At 39.4% G+C, this 21052-nt stretch overlaps 1 protein-coding gene across 3 annotated transcripts in view; it reads left to right on the top strand.

The window, feature by feature from the left end:
- Positions 1-5121: 5121 nt before the first annotated feature.
- Positions 5122-21052, top strand: part of MAPRE2 (microtubule associated protein RP/EB family member 2) — a 163350-nt gene continuing 147419 nt past the window's right edge. Inside the window, exons 1-2 of one of the 3 annotated variants that reach the window (XM_063640583.1) lie at positions 5122-5224; positions 15747-15862. In XM_063640583.1, the coding sequence (XP_063496653.1) occupies positions 15842-15862 (21 nt within the window). In that variant the 5' untranslated portion in view covers positions 5122-5224; positions 15747-15841. Of the gene's footprint in view, positions 5225-6444; positions 6676-15746; positions 15863-21052 lie in introns of those variants that run through there. The other 2 variants (XM_055234593.2, XM_063640576.1) reach the window with 2 other exon arrangements.

The following is a 21052-nucleotide window of genomic DNA, read 5'->3' as shown; positions in this document are numbered from 1 at the left end:
GTATTAAAATATACTTGGAGAATCAAGACAAAGACGTAAAAAAGTATAGCCAAGCAACAATAAGCCAGTTTTATAGAATGCAGTTCAGTTTGTCGACAAGTGCCGCAGAATGAAAATTAAGGCAAGTTCAGCGTGAGAGAAGCTCTCTCAGAGGAAGCGCACAGCACACGGTGGCTTCTGGTTTCTAATACTGCCTCCAGCACGTACGGGCTGGGAGAGCCCAGCCATCCACCTCTGCGTAAAGTGAGGAGGATGATTCTCGCCTCACAGGGCTCTTGGGAGGGTTAACTTCCAAGTCTGCATAGTGCCTGGCTCATGATAGGTGCTCAGTGAGAGGAAGCTCTTTAGCAAGATCTGAAAATGGGAATAAGCCTTCCTGTAATTGTAGAATCTCAGAGCCATCAGGGACGTGTAGTTGTCTTCTTTATATTCAGTTTCATATGATTGATCGCCTACTATGTGCAGTACTCTGTGAGTGATAGAAAAACAAGATGTAGTCTAAGGAGGATAAATTGCTGTTCCATGGATGGGGGTGGACAACGGGTATGAAGCATAGACGAGTAATCATAATACAAGGCAGTCTGTTGTAAGTACCGGAATAAATTATAAACAAGTTTCAATGGAAGTACAGGAGAGAGAATAATTAACTGCAACTGGGTGGATTTAGAAAGCACTACAGAAGGAGCAAGAGAGAGAAAAAAGGCAGTTCTCCCAGCCGTGGGAGTAGCCTGAGCAGGACAGGGAGGAGCAGGTGCAAGGTGTGTTCGGAAGACGAAGCCGGGCAGCGTGCGCACCATGTCCTCGAAAAGCTTACCGGACGTGCAAGTGGATGAGTGAGCTGGGACCACTTCATGGAGGACCCTGAATGCCATTTTAGGGACTCTATTTCTCTCTATTTAAGGCAGTAATAACAATAATTCCATTCATCCAGAACCTACTATGTGACCAATCCTATTGTAGACTGTTTATAAATATTTCTTCTATCTTCCATAAAAGCCTATGCCTAAGTATTATTATGTCCCTTTTATGGATGAGGGATCTGAGGCTTTGAAGGCTTTTGAACAAAGAGAGGGCCTTGGGGTCTAAACTCTCAGAAGTTCCTCCAGCAGCAGCAAATGAGAACGGATGAGAGAAGTGCTGGCACTTGGGGCTCCCTCAATTGCTAACATATTATGACATTTTGTCCCCGCAAATTGGTTAACAGGAGATAAAGAAGTGAGCAGGATTTCTAAAAATAGACTGATCTTTTCAAAAGTTTTGTGGGCTGGGCAGGCTTTGAAGCAAATGGTCATTTAGGGAGTTAGAACCTTTTCCCCTCTGTAAGCCACTGAGATTTTGATGGCATTTGTTACAGCAGCATAATTTAGCCTACCCTGACTGATACAATCTCTCACTAGCTTGGTCACCACTTATGTAGCATCCCACAACCGCATATGTGACTGTTAACACTGGTAGGTAGTATACATATATACATGAGTTGACTCCAGTCACTGTTGAGAGCAATGTCTCAAAGAAATACCTAGGAGCAGCAGGAAGGTAGTTGGGATAAATCACACTGGGTTCCACACACTTGCCAGGTCCCTGGATTAGCACTGAGGGCTGCCCAATGCAAATAACCATCTTGATTTATCACCAAGGAGGTATCAGTTTTATGGGAGGAGAAAGGGGTTTAATTTAGAACACACTAAAATCTAGTGGGTAGCCACATTGACCAATGGAATGGAATAGAGAACACAGAAATAAAGCAACATATTTACAGCCAACCGATCTTCGACAAAGCTGACAAGAACTTACACTGAGAAAGGACAGCCTCTTAAATTAATGGTGCTGAGAAAATTGGATAGCCACATGCAGAAGAGTGAAACTGGACCCTCTATCTCTCAACATATACAAAAATCAACTAAAAATTGATGAAAAACTTAAAGGTAAGACCCCAAACTACAAAAATACTAGAAGAAAATTAGGGAGAAATCTCCTAGACATTGGTCTAGGTAAAGAATTTGTAACTAAGACCTCAATAACACAGACAACAAAAACAAAAATAGACAAATGTAATTTAATTAAGCTAAAAAATTTCTGCACAACAAAATAAATAACAGAATGAAAAAACAACCTGTTGAATGAGAGAAAATATTTGCCAAATATTCATTTAACAGTGGACTAATATCTAGAATACATAAGGAGCTCAAACAATTCAACAGGAAAAAAACAAACCCATTAAAAGTGGGCAAAGGACATGAGTAGACCTTTCTCAAAAGAAGACTACAAATAGCCAACAGGCTTATGGAAAAAATGTTCAACATTATTAATAATCAAAGAAACTCAAATCAAAACCACAATGAGATATCATCCATCATACCCCAGTCAGAATGGCTATTATTAAAGAGACAAAAAAATAACAAATGTTGGCTGGGATGTGCAGAAGAGAACTCTTTAATACACTGTTAGTGGGAATATAAGTTGTGTAGCCACTATATAAAACAGCATGGCAATTTCTCAAGAAAACTATAAATAGAATTACCATCTGATCCAGCAATCCTACTATTGGGCATCTACCCAAAGGAAAATAAATCAATATATCAAAGAGATACCAGAACTGCCATGTTTATTGCAGCACTATTCACAATTTCAAAGATATGGAATCAACATAAGTATCTATCAACCGATGAAAAGATAAAGAAAATGTAGTGTATATACAGAATGGAATATGATTCATCCATAAAAAAGAATGAAATTGTGTTATTTGCAGCAACATGGATGAAACTGGAGATTATCATAAGTGAAATAAGCCAGGCACAAAATGATAGTATGTTCTCACATATTGTGGGAGCTAAGAAATCTGAACACATGGAAGTAGAGAGTGGAAATACAGACAAAGAAACTGAGTAAGGTGAGTGGAGTGAGGAGGAGGAGGATGAAGAGAAGTGGGTTAAAGTGTACAAACATATAGTAAGAGAGAAACAGTGAATTTAATGTGTGATAGAGAATAAGATGACTATACTTAAAAATATATGTACATATTATACTCAGGTGATGGACACAGTAAATACCCTGACTTGGTCACTATCCATTATATACATGTGAAAATCTTTCGGGTACCCCATACATTTACACAAATAAAAATAGAGTTCAAGTGGAAAATTAAATAAAATTTTAAAAGCTCGTGGAAATGGAAATTCCTAGCAAGTAAGGGAAAGGCAGAAATAAGGCTTGCAAATGGGTTAAGAATGTGGGTACGGATTCAGAAGTAATCCACACACACTTGAAAAATGAATATAAGACACACATAAAATTTCTAAAGAAAATGGCAGAGTGGGAAAAAGGCAAGAAATTAGTCTGACGAAACACTCATATTTGGAGGACAGAGAGAGGAGGAGAAGCAAGGAAGGAAGATACGAGAACTATGATGACAACAGCCGTTCATTTTGAGAGCTAAGAATACCATATCTTCATTAATAAATTTATTTAAATTTAAATTTCAAGGTTTTTAATGAGGATAAAAAATGTTCTAAACCTTAACAATCCATGTACTGTCTCAGATATTAAAATAGATTACCCATGTGACAAGCAGCTGGACATTATCTGTAATAGAAAGCAAAATGATTTTTTTAATTCAATGTCTCAGAACTAATTAATCATGATTTAAAGGAGAAGCAGAACTTTTTGAACACATATGATCTGTTCCACATTAGAGTCATTTATTCATCAAACTTATCCTATACAACTGGCACATGCTAGGCACTACAGGGCACAGTCCTTGTTCTTGGGCAGGCTACCTCACCCTTGTGCCCATTTCACACATTGCTCCCCCTGCAGCCATGCTGCACTTGGTGCCAGCTTTCCCCCTGCAAGGATGACCTCTAAAGTGAATTAGCTAGCATTTTCTGAACCCTAGGTATGTGTGCCAGGCACTACACTAAGTACCTTATATGGACTTTCTCACTTAATCTTCAAGATAACGCTATGAGGTGGAAATTAGTATCATCCCTATTTTACAGCATGTGAGGCTTAAATGTTGAGAAACTTGCCTAAGATCATATAGCTTGCAAGTGGTGTAGTCAGGACTCAAAATAGGCTGGCTAATGCCAAAGCGGTGATCAACACCTCTCTACTGAAAGTCTGGTCCTCAAACTAGCAGCAATGCCATTAACTGTAGTTTGCTAGAAATGCAGAATCTCAGGCCTAACTCTAGACACGCTCCAATTTGGCTTCAGCAATATCCCCAGGTGATCCCTCTTAAAATTTGAGAAGTGCTATGCTAAATCACTCCACTACGAAGACTTGGCTTTAATGAACGCTGGGGGAGACATAGACAATCTTTCCCCTGAGTAGCAATGTGTAGGGCACGGGAGGGAAGGTATATAATGTGCTTTCCAAGGGCTAACAGAAGCATTCAGACAAATCCTTGCTGTTTCAAACACTAGAGATCACTGCGATCTGCACCGTCGGGATCACTTCCAAAAGCAGCAGATCTTGAGCTGGGTCTTGAAGCCAGAACATTTTCTCATTTCATTAAAAATAGCTGCTGTTCCAAATGTACAAGCGCCCACATCAGTAAACTTCTGGAGTTCGCTTCTCCAGCCTGCACTCCATTTTCCAAATAGAACCCCAATATCAACAGCATCAACAAGCAGATTTGAAACCCCAATAAAACATGCTATTATTAAATTGTTAATTGTATTAGAATTGCCTAGTTTAATTAGTAATATTCATGACAAAACTAGTTTGCCCCTTATCATCAATCATGCTCCAGGTAGGAGTACAAACACTTGATGTAAAAAGCAGATGCACCCCAGTTGGTGTGCAAGCCCCCGTTTGCAGGTAATTAATTCAGAGTGTGGCGGCGCCTTTTCAAGCCCCCTCTGCAAGTCGCGCCGGCCTTCTCCCTCTCGAGTGGGGTCAAACCACTTAGTTTATTTCACCCGCTGGCACTTTCTTCTCTGTCTCGAATTCAGCCTGGCTTCCTTTGGCCTGAGACAGCGTCTTCAGGCTGGTCGGCTCGGACCTGCCCAGTGGGGCGCCCACCTGCACCCGCACCCGCACCCGCACCCGCGGGAAGGGGCGGCGCTGGCCGGGCTCTCTCGGGTGGACTCGCGGAGCGGCGGCGGCGGTGGCAGACTGCGAGTCACGTGCGACAGAGGAGGCGGAGCGCGGCCGCCGGGTGGGTGGAGAAAACAAAGCCCCCAGCTGTCAGCAGAGGAAGGAGGCGACAGCGCCGGAGCAGGTGAGTCAAGTGCATTTAAAGCGGTACCGCCTGGCGCACCCCGACACCCCCTGCCCTGAAGCAGTCCCTCCCAGGCCAGGGGCTAGCTCTGCCTCCTCCTGCCGCTGAGGTGTGCAGCCCGCGGGGCTCGGAGCAAGCGGAACCAGGGGTCCAGAGTCTAGCAAGAAGTTGTGCAGGGGTCGGCTAGGCGGTTTCCGGGTGTGCACCCCGCCGCTCTCCCGCGGGCCACATCTCTGGTTCGGTGCCCCAGCTCCGTGCACCCCAGGAAAGGGGAGGGAGGGAGTTGGGGCTGCCACGCTGGCAGAAGCGAAGTGGACTGGTTCTGAGGGGTGAGGCTGGGGCTGTCCAGGGTAGGAAGACGGCGTTGGTGAAGGAGGGGGGCTCGCGATTGCGCGACCGCGGCGCACGACCCTCCAGGCTCTAGTTGGGGAGCCGGGACTGAGAGAGCTGGGGGCGCTGGCAGGCGCTGCGCGCTTGGGGGCAGATCAGGAAGTGCAGCGCGCTGGCCCTCGCCCGCTTGGGAGCATCCCCTGGACCCAGGGCACTTCCCCTTCGGCAGCCACCACTCTCCCACTCCGACGCCGGCCACCATCCGCGCTCCCGGGACTCAGGAGCCGGGTGGGTGCAAAAGGAAGCGGGTTGTTATTCTGCACCCAAGCGGCTCTTCTGCAGGGAGCTCCGGGAGCGCAGGGAGAGGGCTACTCAGCGACTTCGCACTCGGCGCAGTGGGAAATTCTTCGGTCTACCCTTAGAAGGGCTGTGCCGAAGCCAGAAATCCCACAAAGAGCCGGGAGAGGGGTGGACGCAGAAAGCCGTACCCTCTGAACCTGGGGCGCTCGATAAAGCTGACTTTCAGACCCCAAAAGGGCTAGTGGGTTTGATCACTCCTCCAGTGACTTCGTCAATCCAGTGCCAAGGGCAGAGCCGTAACCTCGGAGAAGGGGTGCTGCAGCCATTTGATCAGGAGGAGCCTTTGTCTTAACCCCCAAGCCCCTCCCGCTAGTCCTCGCTGGGTCAGTGGCGCTGGAGTAATTAATATTACGAACATTAGCCGTTCCTTCACCTCCGCATCAGCCAACACTGCTGTCCCCTCCCTGAGTGTCTTCTCTATCACTTGCTCACATCTCCTTTTCCAAAAAAAGAAAAACAAAAGGAAAATAGTGACCCGCTAGGCAGGAAGAGGTCACTAAAAATACTATCGTGCTGTCAATGTAGAATGAAGGGTTAAGCGCTCAAACCCGCGCCCGCGCGCACCGAAACGGAAGAAGTTCCTTGATTAGCATAGTATCGACCCTGGGGCCGCGCTGCGAGGCGGAGGTTCGGTCCCAGCTGGGGTGAAGTGTGCAGACCGGTCGCGATTGTTGTCAGACGCAGCACCTAATCTGAGGACCCGCGATTTACACCTTTGCTGAATAGGACACTGTGCAATGAAACAGAACAGAGATCAAAAGGTAAACTGAAGAATGGCAACATTTCCCCTGCTTCTTCTGAACGCTAAATTTGGCCAAATTTTTATCAAGCAAAAAGGGGTATGGTTCTTGGTTAGCCAGTGTCCCCTCTGGAAATGAAATGCTTCCTTGCTTTGCTTTCGTTCTTTTCTGCCAAACTGATTAAAGACATCAGTTAGGGGTAAAATAAGAGGTCTGAGAGCTCACCGAGTGATTGGTAGATAAGCTTAACTGGTAAATGTTCGTTGCGTGGGTAGAGTTATACTTCTTCAACGCACTGGTTCTCAAATTTTACTTCATAGTGGAATCATCTGGGGAGCTTTGAGAACTCCTGATGTCCTGATCACATCCCAAACTATTTAAATCAGGTTGTTTGGGAGTGAGAAATAGGCATAGCATTTAAAAGCAAAAACAACTCCAGGTAACTTCATTGTGCAGCCAAGTTGGGGAAACTCTACAGCAAAGGAAGAGTTCAGCAGCCAGCAGCAGCAGGCATTGCAAGACAAGATGCCACTTTAACTACTTGGGTGGGTGAGAGAAAAGACGCTGAAACTGGAGTGCCGATGACTAACACCCTGGGGCGGGGAACTGTCATCTAGCAGCCTAGCTGGTGGTGACACCTACCACATCATTTTTCCCTTCCCTGGCTAGGGTCTGATTGGAAAGATCGAAGCTTACTTCAATGCCTGGTTTCTGCACTGTTGTTAAGGGAGACGGATAGAAACTTCCATTCCTGTGATGACTCATGTGTAGCAGGCAGTAGGGAAACCCAGAAGAAACATACTCCAGCAGCCTGGTGAGTCAGCAGGCTGCACAGCGATCCCAGTGAATAGGAAGTAATTACAGCGAGTAGTTTGTTGACACGCACAAACTGCACTCCTTTGAAAGCACATTTTAATATCTGATCAGGATCAACTTGCTTGCAGGAGCCACTCCCTTTGTAGCACCCCATTCTGTCTGTTTCATATAATGCCCTCTTCTCTTAGAAGGGGAAACACAAAGCTAAGTAGACATCCTGTAACTTCCTTGGTGGGAAGCATATAAAAAAAAAACTGTTGGGAAAGTGTAAACTGGTTTGGATTATTTCAGTTATGTGAAGCAGAAAGGATGAATATGTAACACATAAATTTTGCATACAAAAAAAGTCAAATACTACTTGATTATACATCCAGGAGTGAATTAAATGATCTATTTAAATAGAAATGGTTACACTTAACATTTTACATAAAACCTCATGTTGGCTATTAACCAAAGGTTTCTTGCCTTTAAAAAAGTCGTCCCGAAAGGATTACTCCAGGATAACCTGTTATCTCTGGTTTTCTGTATCTTTTAACAGGTTCTCTTAGAGTCATCAAAAAACAAACTTTCTTTTTCTTCTTTCAGTTTTAATACCTCTTCACTATTTTTAATGTCACTATCACTCTCTGTACTGTTGTCTAAATGCTTTCTTCCCCATCCTCAATTTCTTTTCTTTTTTTTTTTTTTGAGACAGAGTCTCACTCTGTCGCCCAGGCTGGCATGATTTCGGCTCACTGCAACCTCCGCCTCCGGGTTCAAGCAATTCTCCTGCCTCAGCCTCCTGAGTAGCTGGGATTACAGGCATACATCGTCATGCTCAGCTAATTTTTGTATTTTTATAGAGATGGGGTTTCACCATGTCCGGTCTTGAACTCCTGACCTGAGGTGATCCACCCGCCTCGGCCTCCCAAAGTGCTGGGATTACAGGCATGAGCCACCTCACCGGCCCTCAATTTCTTTAAGGAGGAACAACAGTGTCTTGCACACAGCAAGCACTCAATATTTTTGGCCGTTGAACTTTATCTGAACCTCTCTTAGAGCATCTATTGTAGCTTGTTTGGTATTCTATTTTCTTATAGGGCCCTTAGTGTCTGTAGTCCCCAAAGCAGGGGCACAGACTCCGTGAATTATTGATACTGCTTGTTCGTACTGAAGAGTATCAAAAGATGGGGAGAACATTGAAAACCAAAGCATCCTGAGTACATTCAGTTTGTTGTTTTCCAAGACAGACATTCCAGATATATAGAAGCCAAAGTCCTGTTACAATTCTTACTTGCTATGATAGCTTATTTGTTCACTTGCATTTTATACCCAACAATTTAGCATTTTGAGCATAACTAATAATTTTTATCACATTTAACCACAGTCTGATGGGCCAAAAAATCACTTCACAAAATTTCACTCTCTACCCATTATTATGAAAAACCACATATGGATTTATTGAGCTAGGAGAAATATTATAGAATAGATTAATAGTTAAATAGCTTTTATTTTCACCTGTGTATTGCCCATTAAAATAGCATAAGTACATTTAAATAGCCACCATATTAAAAGTAAGAAGTTGGATGTATTTTGTGATAAGTACAACCAAAACTGAATGTTAATAAGAATTTCCAAAGGCCAAAATGATATAAATGCATTCATTCTCACTTCTTTGTAGCTTAGAAAAAGAACTGGGGAGGCACTTCCGAAATGTCAACCCCTTTTTGGGAGGCATAAGAGATAAAGTAGTTTAGAAAAATAGAATTAACTTTGGGAGGCTGAGGTGGGTGAATCACCTGAGTGAGGTCAGGAGTTCAAGACCAGCCTGGCCAAACATGGTGAAATCCTGTCTCTACTAAAAATATGAAAATTAGCCAGGCATGGTGGCACACACCTGTAGTCCCATCTACTCGGGAGGCTGAGGTGAGAAGATCGCTTGAACCTGGGGAGGCAGCAGAAGTTGCAGTGATCCAAGATTGCACCACTGCACTCCAGCTCAGGGGACAGAGAGGGAGACGCCATCTTAAAAAAAAAAAAAAAAAGACTAATCGGATTACTCCATATTAATCAGAAACTGTTTCTCAGAGTATGATATATACCTAGCTCTGTAATATTTACAAGTAAGCTAAAAGGGGTAGAGTAGAAGAAAGTGTGTCATCTCAATTTTACAAGCTCTAAAGTGTTTGAGAACAGAAGAGAACCACCCAGTCTTATTACCTTACATTTATACAGCCCTTTGGTCTTACTAACATATCAGGGCTTAAACATAATTGGGTAAATGGTATTCCCAGATGCCAAATTACACAAGTGAATCCAACAGGTTAGGTGATTCTGGCAATGCCAAGGCACTGACTCCTGGATTATTGACTCCTTTTCCAGTGTTTATTGCATCATACAGGTTTTGAGGTAGTCTTGCCTGGAGGCTTTGGCTACACAAGACTAGTTTGAATTAACTCCTTCCTCCTTAAAAAGTAGAAACTATTCATATACATCATTCTGTCAGCGACTTTATTCTTTTTTTTTTTGAGACGGAGTCTCACTCTGTCGCCCAGGCTGAAGTGCAGTGGCGCCATCTGGGCTCACTGCAAGCTCCGCCTCCCGGGTTCACTCCATTCTCCTGCCTCACCCTCCCGAGTAGCTGGAACTACAGGCACCCGCCACCACACCTGGCTCATTTTTTGTATTTTTAGTAGAGACCGGGTTTCACCGTGTTAGCCAGGATGATCTCGATCTCCTGACCTCGTAATCTGCCCACCTCGGCCTCCCAGAGTGCTGGGATTACAGGCGTGAGCCACTGTGCCCGGCCAACTTTATTCTTAAATAATTAACCTTTGGAATTAACCAACCCCAAACATGTTGAGCCATCTTTAGCTTTTTATCTAGGTAACCAAAATAATAAGTTCTTCAAATCTTTTTCCAAGTCATAGAAGCATAAACTTCACTAGAGACCCTTAGAGATTAGTTCCACCACCCATAGAAATCTTAAATGCCTGGTGCTTCTTCACTAAGGAGTCCTCCAACTTATGCTTGACTGTCTCCCTCAAAGCACATTCCCATCTCTCCTTGCGGCATTCACCTATTGGAGGCCACAAAGAATAAATCCAACTCTACATAATTCACCTGCAACCATCTTAAACATTGAAAGAGAATTTATACTCTTTAATCTGAGATAAGAAAAAGTCTGGCTTTGGTATTTCAAATCTCTTAATTTCACAAAATTTTTGTTCCAAATTTGCAAGATTTGAGAAGTATCCAAAATTATGTTTCTTAAACCAGAGCTTTATAGAATAGAATTAATTGGTAAATTTGCTTCCAATAAACCTAATCTAGTAATCTATCACTTCTAAAATCACTGACAAACTTCATACAATTACATCAAGCTGTGTTGAGATAAAACTCACGACTCCATCTGTTTCCAGAATCAGCAAACTATGACCCATTGCTTGTTTTGTATGACCTTGAGGCCAAGATTGGTTTTTATATTTTTTTAGTCATGGAAAAATATCCAAAGAAGAAAACACTTGAGGACACTTGAAAATTATATGAAATTCAAATTTCTGTGTCCAAAGTAAAGTTTTATTGGACTGCAACCATACTTATTTGTTTACATCTTGTCTATGGCTGTGGCAGCATGGAATTGTTGAACCAAAGACTGTATGCCCACAAAACCTAAAATATTTACAGCAAAACTGCAGACCTCTGATTTACCCCAGTTTAACAAACTTCAAATTTTAAATAAAAATTTGTTCACTTAAAGCCTTAGTCTTTTTTGTTTTCGTTTCTTAACCCTTAGAAAATGTTAAGAAAAAAAGTAGTTACCAACCATAGGTCACCTAATCACTAAAAATAAAAGATAGTTTATTTTCATATTCTTCTTGTGTATGTACTTCGCAAAAAGCAGTATATTTCTAAATATATGAATTTTAGTGATGTGGTCAACCCTAAAACTTCTGAATCCAGACAAGCCCAAATAGTGCAATACTAACTAGTAATCATTTCCAGAGCTCTAGAAAATGTGAAAACATGTCCTTAAGAGCAATCCCAGTGTGAACACTTGCCTTAACTCTTTAGTCAATGTTTTTCCAACCTATGAGGGCCTTCGTATGCTTGTTTTGGTATATGAAGACATAATTTGGAAATTTACTCAGATTTAGAAACTTTTTATTGACTGTCACTTCAAACACTTCAACATGATGTGGAAACTTGCTGTTTTTGGAAATAGCCCTACTATTTTATTTCTTTTCATTTAATTTCATTTATTTCATTTTGAGACAGAGTCTCATTCTGTCGCCCAGGCTAGAGTGCAATGGTACAATCTCGGCTCATTGCAACCTCCACCTGCCAGGTTCAAGTGATTCTCATGCCTCAGCCTCCCAAGTAGCTGGGATTACAGGCACATGCCATCATATCCGGCTAATTTTTATATTTTTAGTAGAGATGAGGTTTCACCATGTTGGCCAGGTTGGTCTCAAACTCCTGACCTCAAGTGATCCACCCACCTCAGCCCCCTTAAGTGCTGGGATTACAGGCATGAGCCGCAGTGTCTGGCCTGGAAATAGCACTTTTCTAAAACATGCATTTAATGTAAATTGCTTGCTACTTGTAATGGCAAGGATCGCTAAATACTAAAAAGATATACATGGTTACTAACACTGCTAAAGCTGACATTATGCTGTGGACGATTTTGTTTAAAATTTCCAAATTCAAAAGTAGGCCAGATTATAATGCAGAAATTCAAAATTCATCTTAAATTATTTCCAGTCTGCTCAAAGCTGGAATGATTACTATTAAGATTCTAGAAAGGATATTTGAAAATAATAACTACATTGATGGGGACTAGTCTCAATTTTTTATTGTAAGTGTTGCTTGTCATAAAACTTCCTTCAGCTAAAAGAACTTCCTCCTTTTGATGAATTGTTAATGCCACAGAGTGGGAGTTTGCTATGAGTTTCACTTAGATAATAGAGCAACTTTAAGAGTTACATATAACTGGTGTTCTCTTCACTCCTTCCAGAATCAGCTGTAATTTATAGACTGAAAAGACAAAGGGGTTTCTTTTTCACCAAATCAAAAAACACATTATAATTAATGAAGTTTTGAGGTACCTAAGATCAGCTAAATTATTTCTAAAAACAAAGACTTGTAATTGTATTTAATCCCATCCTAACACTATTGACAGTAATGGCATGTTAGGTCACTAACTTCCACGTTAACCCCTAGTGCTTCTGATGGGGGAAAGGAGGAAAGGGATGGCTGGAGATTGATGTATAACTCCCATGCTGACTGGGTAAGGAACCAATCCAAGTGAAATTAACTGCCCTACTTTATCATAATCTACTTTCACATTTTAATAATATCTTATTTAATATATTATATACTATATATTTATATTATTTAATATATAGTTATATATTCTATTATGTAATATAAAATATATAAAAATATAAATATATAAAATATAATATGTAACATATAAAATATATTATATAATATATAATATGTAAATATAATATATAAAATATATAATATATAAAATATAAACTATATTATATAATATATGTATTATATATTAAATATATTTATATATTATATAATATTTATATATTATATTATATATTATGTAATATAATATATTAATATATATTATATTATATATTAATATATATTTATATTATATAATATAATATATTAATATATATTATCTATTATATAATATAAATATATATTAATATATAATATAATATAATATATATTAATATATTATATTATATTACATATATTTATATATTATATAATATTTATATATTATATAATTATGTATATAATATATTATGTATTATATATTATATAATATTTATATATTATATAATATTTATATAGATTATATAAAAATATTATATAATATATTATATTATATATTATATAATATATCATATTATATAATATATAATATAATATATTATATATTATATATTACATATTATCTATTATATATTACATATTATATATTATATAATATGTAATATGTAAATATATTATATAATATGCAATATATAAATATATATTATATAATATGTAATATATAAATATATATTATATAATATGTAATATATAAATATATATTATATAATATGTAATATATAAATATATAATATATAATATGTAATATATAAATATATAATATATAATATGTAATATATAAATATATAATATATAATATGTAATATATAAATATATGTTATATATTTGTTGAATACCTTGTTGAAATAATCCTTAATAATCTGTCTCTTTTAACCCCCTAGAAGAGAGGTAAAATATCTTCCAGGTATGAAATATATAGCCTATTCTATACATGTAGCACTAATAGTTCTCTCCAAATTAATCTCTAAAATTAGAAAATAGTTAGTCTTACTATATTTTTACTAGAGCATGGACTTCATCATTATCAATTGCTTAAACAGAGGCAAAACATCCAAAAGTCTTCTGCTAACAGGCAAACCTTGGTCCCAGCTTGTTATAAACATCATGGCAGGAATGACTATCGGTATTTGAAGTAGGTAGGAGGTGGGTAAATACACAAGAAAAGGTACCTAGAAATGAGTAGATTCCTTTGTTTTGCTGAAGTACCTGAAACTATTTACTGCACATCATACATAAAAATGAAACGAGAAGATAGCCACTTTAAAAGCTGGTAAAGGCTTTCAAAAACTGGTAAGAGATGACAAGGCCTGAAACCACCTTGTACATTCCTTCCTTCTTTCAAAGATCATCTTAAATCTGATCAATTTAACAACATCTGATATTAAGAAGAAAAACCTTTCATGATTCTTACCAAGAAACTACTATCTTAGCTTTCCCACTGAGCTGCTTCAGCTCTCCATAAAGTGGAAAAAAAGAGAGACCTTACAAGAAAGACCTTGCTGGTTTTGCTTCACCTGGTTCTTCCCAGGAACGAAGCTATTGATATAAGTAAGGCTCTTCGGTAGTTTCACTTTCAGCTTGCCCTCTATCATGATTTTTTTAAAAGTGTGGTCTCCTGGGCACAGATCCCCTGAAAGGAGCTTCCACAAATTAGCAGCAGTAATAACCAAGTGTGTGGTATAGTATTGGCAAATCCAGAAGCAATTGCTCTACAGTTGAAATGTTTAGGCAACAAGGTCAGTGGGTCTGTTTATTCTCCATCCCAGCACCTGACCTTCAGCACTTCAAGATAAATTAGAATTTGGAGGTATGCTTTTCTCTAGGGTTGCCAGGTAATATACAGGATAACCAGTTAAATTTGATTTTAGATAAGATTTAGTGTATCTGAATTTGAATTAACTGAGCATTTCATTTTTCTGTTATTTGGTTTTTAATTTTTATTTTTGCTAAATTCATCAATCCTACTTTTATGATACAATAGATTTCAAAATGACTAGCTTTCCTGGTCTGTAAAAGATCTGAGGTTATATTTATGAGATAATGAATTAAAAATGTCTTAGCTGCCTTCATTTACTAAAGGAAAAAAAGCCATTAACTGAAGTTTTTTTGCGCAATTTACTAGATTGAGAGGAAATAAAAAGTAAAACAAGAACTAGAAAATTAGCTATCTTTTTAATTTTGTAAGATATTTTAAAGTACTTTCTATTCTTTCACCAATTTTTTAATAGAATAAATACTTCAATAGGTATATTGTTAGTTCAAGTAGGGCTAACATGAGAAATCCATCAACGATGTCAGCAGTATGTTCCTAATCAAAGTGAGATTCCAAGTGATTGCAATGATGCCTTGCTACCTAGATGAGGCATCAGCATCACCTAGGAGTGTCTTAAAATGCAGAATTTGAGACTCCATTCCAGACTTCCTCAATCAGAATCTTCACGTTAACAAATGAACACAGGTGAATCATATGCGTGTTGAAGTTTGAGGAGCCCTGAACTAGAGGATTCACTTTTTCCACACATTAAATTGGTATTTTTGTTTAATACCTTGTTGAATAATCCTTAATAAGCTGTCTCTTTTAACCCCCTAAAAGATAGATAAAATATCTTCCAGGTATGAAATCATTGAATTTCTATTTTATTCATATAAAATTCCTAAATGGCCAATTATAATATCATGAATCAATGTGAAAAAATATTTTTTTTTGAAACAGAGTCTCTCTCTGTAGGCCAGGCTGGAGTGCAGTGGTACAATCACCATTCACTGCAGCCTCCATCTCCCAGGCTCAAGTGATCCTCCCACCTTAGCCTCTTGAGTAGCTGGGACTATAGCCACATGCTGCCATGCCCAGCTAATTTTTGTATTTTTTGTAGAGACGGGGTTTCGCCATGTTGCCCAGGCTGGTCCTGAACTCCTGGGGACAAACAATCCACCCACCTCGGCCTCCCAAAGTGTTGGGATTACAAGCATGAGCCACCACACCTGGCCTGTAAGTCAACTTTTTGAAGGACCTCATGGAACAAATGAACAGCCTAATATATAATTCTGGATTGTCCTTGATTATTAACCTGTAAATTAGGTGGATCACAATTCCTGTCACTCAGATCACCAGCAAATCTCTTTTGTTTTTCATTTTATTATTGTAACTTACAGAACAGTATTTATATACCAATACCACATATTCATATACTTGTATCCCCAGATTCCTCTGAAACTGGACAAAAGGAAATCCAGTTGGGTCTATGGGAGATTCCAAACTATTCTTGTGAAATTTAAAGTTTTTAAAAGTAACAAAGAGTCCATAGATAATTATTTTTGAGTTCTAAAACCTCACTTCTTTATGCCTGCTTTCCTGTCCTTTAGAAGTTATAGTATTGTATCATAGAATGAATTCAGAAATTGGAGCAAGAATGCCAAGTAGCTTGAGTTTTAAAACTGGTTCTGCTGCTAACTGGGTGACTTTAGAGATGTTATTAACATCCCTCATCAACATCCTTCAAATTGAGTTTTTTCATCTGTCAAATAGAGAAAGAGAAGTCTGACAAGAGTTACAAGATCAGATAACGTGTGTACATCTTTATGACTGTAGGACGTACAGTGATGTCCTAAGACTTGTTTAATGATCTGCTTCATATAGGTCTGGCAGTTGACTATTATAGGATGTGGTTTCCTGCAACATGCCTGATTTGGAAGACGGGTGATGTTCATTTAACAGCTCCATCTACACACTGGGGATGAAGCCACAGAGCATGTATCTTACATGTAGCTGCTGGCTATATGTGTCCATGTCAGCCACACACTCCCTTCTGCTCCTCAGAACCTTAAAGTTCTCCTCATGGCTGGGGAACAGTGATGTGCTCCAGGGCACCAAGCAATGGATTCCATAGCAGACATTGCTCTGTGAAATCAAAAGACAGGTTTTCTTTTGTTTTGTTTTTTTCTTCTAGAATTCTGTATAATCTTGCCTGCACACTCTCTCAGGAAATGATTATTACCACATTATTACATAATCGTGATTAGTTATTAAGTAGGTTTTTATCTTATCCTATCATACAACCCCAAATTGGAAGAGCCTGCACGGTCATTTTCTTAAAACATCCCAGGGCAGAATTTCCACCACTAGCACACAAAGGAGAAGTCTATTTATCCTTTTGTTGTTGTAATAAACATAAATTCATTAGTGAGAGCCCAAACCAAAAAAGGAAGGAGGGGTGTAGGAGGAAGTACTCCTAATGTTAACCACCCTCATGCAACTATTACTAAAACTATTTTTATTGTGTAAAGTTCTTCTTGTCTGTATTTACATTCAACAATGTCTTACATAAAACATTTCCTTAGCATTTTTAATGTTCCCTTTATCCAGCTTAATGTCTCTAGCTTTGGGGTCTTTGCCTGTGCCTTCTCTCGCTCTTCTGTCTTGGATGTCTTAGTTGATTCAAGCTTGGACTTTGTCTTATCTCAGGTTCTTGGTATGCAAGATATGTGGTTCGCCTGTGTGTGATGGCTCATGCCTATAATGCCAGCATTTTGGGAGGCTGAGGCAGGAGGATTTATTGAGGTTAGAAGTTCAGGACCAGCCTGGGCAACATAGTGTGACCCTATGTTTACCAAAAAATTTTGAAAAAATTGCCAGGTATGGTGCCGTGCTTATAGTCCCAGATGCTTGGAAGGCTAAGGCAGGAGGATCACTTAAGCCTGGGAGTTCAAGGCAGCAGGGAGCTATGATCATGCTACTGCACTACAGCTTGGGAAACAGAGTGAGACATTCCCTCTCACTCTCTCTCTTTTTTTTTAAATTGTGGTCCACTGACCAGTGGCATCAGCATCACCTGGGAGCATCTCATAAATGCAGAACCTCAGGGTCTTCTGCAGACATTCTCATTCAGAATCTGCCCTTTAGGAGGATCCCCAGGTAATCTGTTGTTTGGCATTAATATTTGAGAAACATTGATATGGAAAGTCTTTCCTAACCTCCTAACCATGGTCTCCACCCATCTCAATGGGGTGAGTTAGGTGGCCCATATTTGGTTTGCTTTTCATCCCCCCTGCATGTCAATCCATTGAAGATTACAATAAACTTGCATTCGTCTCCACATCCCCAGATTCTAGCACAGTGCTTGACACAAGATTTTAACTTTGGGAATTGTTTCACTTTCCAATATAATGATTTGTAGATGAAGAATTGCAATGAGAATCTTCTTGTGCACTCAGAAAGGGTGCTCTCCACCATGGGACTGCAGTTTGTTAGAGGGTCCCGTTTCGGTGCAGTCTTTCTTATAAAAAACATGCTTGGTGGGGAATGCTTCTCTGTGAATAACTTCTGGAAGTCCACTGCCAAAACTTCATTTCTTCTGCTTTGTTAAATACTAATACCTCTGGGAGGGATGGCATTTGAGGCTTGGTGTGAGGGTTGACCAGTTGGCAGGTTTTGGTAAGGGTTTAGAAGGAACAGAACGCTTATCTGACAGGAGAGAGTAAGGAACACTAGGAAAGATATATGGTGGACTCTTGGAGAATTGATTTCTAACTCTGACAGGTGTTGGGATATTTTTGTCTGGAATCTTAATGTAGGTCATTTTTTTCATTTAGAAAAACCCACATTTCTTATCTAAAAATCTCAGATGTGACTTTTTTCTCCAATCCTGACTCTCATCTATGATAAATTTCATCTGGCACTACATTCAGTGTAAACCACTGATGCCCTAGGGAATTTTTTAGATGTTTGTTTTAAAATTTTTGACAGTTAAAAGCATGGTACTTCTCCACTGATGTTTCTAAGTTATATTAAGATTTATCAGGCTGGGCATGGTGACTCATGCCTATAATCCCAACACTTTGGCAGGACAAGGCAGAAGGATCGCTTGAGGCCAGGAAATCAAGGCCAGCCTGGACAATATACTGAGACTCCATCTCTATAAAAAGAAACACACAAAAAATTAAGCAATAATTGAACTATAGGGAGCTTTCACTGTATCCATGGATCCCTTGGTCTTTTCATTGTGGAAGGAATGTTTTGTGAACTTGGGGACGGATAATCTGATGGGGGTAGGATCAGTTCCTGAGCCTCTGCTTTTTGTTTTTCAACTTCTATTTTGGATTCAGGGGGGCACATGCAGATTTGTTACAATGGTATATTGCATGATGCTGAGGTTTGGGGTACAACTGAACACATCACCCTGGTAATGAGCATAGTATCCAACAGGTAGTTTTTCAACCCTTGTCCACCTCCTCCTCCCTCTTTCCTCCCCTCTCTTCCTCTTCTCTCTCTCTCCCAATTCCCTTTTGTAGTCCCCAGTGTCCATTGTTCCCATCTTTACGTCTATGTATACCCAATGTTTAGCGCCCACTTCTAAGTGAGAGCATGCATCATTTGGTTTTCTGTTTCCGTGTTCGTTCACTGAGCCTGTTTTGAGTAACAGGAGAGACCGAGTAGAGCTTTGGAACCAAGTTGTGCTCAGAAACAAGAAACGTCTGTCCTACAGAACTATTATTTGCCTTATTTGAAAGGAACGAGAGGCTCCTGGTACTGCTTACCCACAGCTCTCACAATTAGCCACACAGACTGCAAGACTAAAAGGAGTATAATTATATTCCAGAATGTGTGGCCTTTTTTCTCCTCTTGGGAGTCCACTGCTATATTATACTTACCCATCACCATGGACACAGCTCCAGGCGAGTTGTGAATTGGAGTTAGGTTCATCTCTTTTGTAGAAGAGTATGTCAGGCTGTCTTTCGGGAATCCCTTACCTGAGTGTCGGTGATGATGCTATTTATGGTAATTTGCCCAGACCTGGGACCTTGGGTGGGGTTTGTTAGGAGTCATCTGGCACCTTTAGAGTATAACTTATTGAGCAATCTGACGCAGGTAAGTCACACGGGATAGGTAAAACAATTGTTGTGTTCTGTGCTCTATAACATCAAGTCATATTTTGAGTCATATTTTCCCATGGGGTTTGTGGCCCATCCCAATGGGAAGAGATTTTTAACACTATATTCTTGTGAGGCCTAGTGGTGTTTTAAGGGTTGCTATTGGAATCTGAAAGCTGTGTGAATTTTTTTTGTTTTTTATATTTTGGGTTTTCTTTTAACATTAAAGAATGATTCATAGCCCTGAGCTTTGTTACCACTCTGTTAATAATTTTGTGTGACTTTGGTTGGGCGACTTTTGAACACTGATTTCTCTAGCTGAAAAATTATGTAAATATTTTTACTAATCATGGGTAGAGGCTCTAGAGATTAAAAAATTAAAAGAGCAAAAATATTACAGACAAGTAAAATTAGAGAAAAGATAAAGTGGAGGCAGCAATAGCTACTAAAATATTCAAAAGAAAACATGAAGTAAGACAAAGAATGGTTGTCTCCAACTACCCCTCTTAGTTCAAAGTCTGTGCGATGATCTTCACTCAAAACTTTTGCAAGTTGAGCACAACATCATTCTTATTGTTCTTTATTATATGAACAATAAGTCAATTTGAACTGATTGTCAAGGGACCTAGTTCTTGCCCCAGCTGTGCTTAAAGTACAATCTAAGCCAACTCAATTCACTTTTGTGACCTCTGGTCTCATAATAAAATGAAAGCATCCTACGTAACTTTACCCATCCTCTCTCCACAAAATATGCCAGTGCTTTGAAAGGTGTTTGTTAATTCATTTTCTTATAATAAAATATAATAGAAAATAGAGTGGGAACTATATTTTTTTCCTTTGGGGAATCCATAAATTACATTTTAAACGTGAGGAAAACATGCAGTTTTGATAGTCCATTAGCACATTGAATTCTTTAAATTGGAATAGGCAGATGCAGTGATAAGTTTAAACATCCATTTAACATATGGAGAATGCCATTATAGCTGTTCAAAATATGAAAGCAGTGTGATTTCCGGCAGATCAGACACATTTTAAAAAGCACCCACTCAGAAAACTTCCTGAGCTCACGTTTCCCTGTGCATGTGGATTTTAGTGTTGGGTTGTCTCTCCCTCATTTGGCCTAGGCTGACAAATAAAGAGTCCATCTATCATATCCCATTAGAGATAAGGGAAGACATGGAAAAAGCAGAACCACTGATCGAGTCCAGGAGTGAGTTGGATTGTGCTGCCTCAAAATACAGGTCAAGACACTAAGGCCTGAATCTTGTGATTTTGAGCTACTGCACAATTACTGGACACTGATTTATTTATA

Source organism: Symphalangus syndactylus, chromosome 1 (genome assembly GCF_028878055.3).
Source record: "Symphalangus syndactylus isolate Jambi chromosome 1, NHGRI_mSymSyn1-v2.1_pri, whole genome shotgun sequence".
NCBI classification, from domain to species: Eukaryota; Metazoa; Chordata; class Mammalia; order Primates; family Hylobatidae; genus Symphalangus; species Symphalangus syndactylus.
Note: the sequence above shows the minus strand (reverse complement) of the source record. Positions and strands in the feature narration are given on the sequence as shown.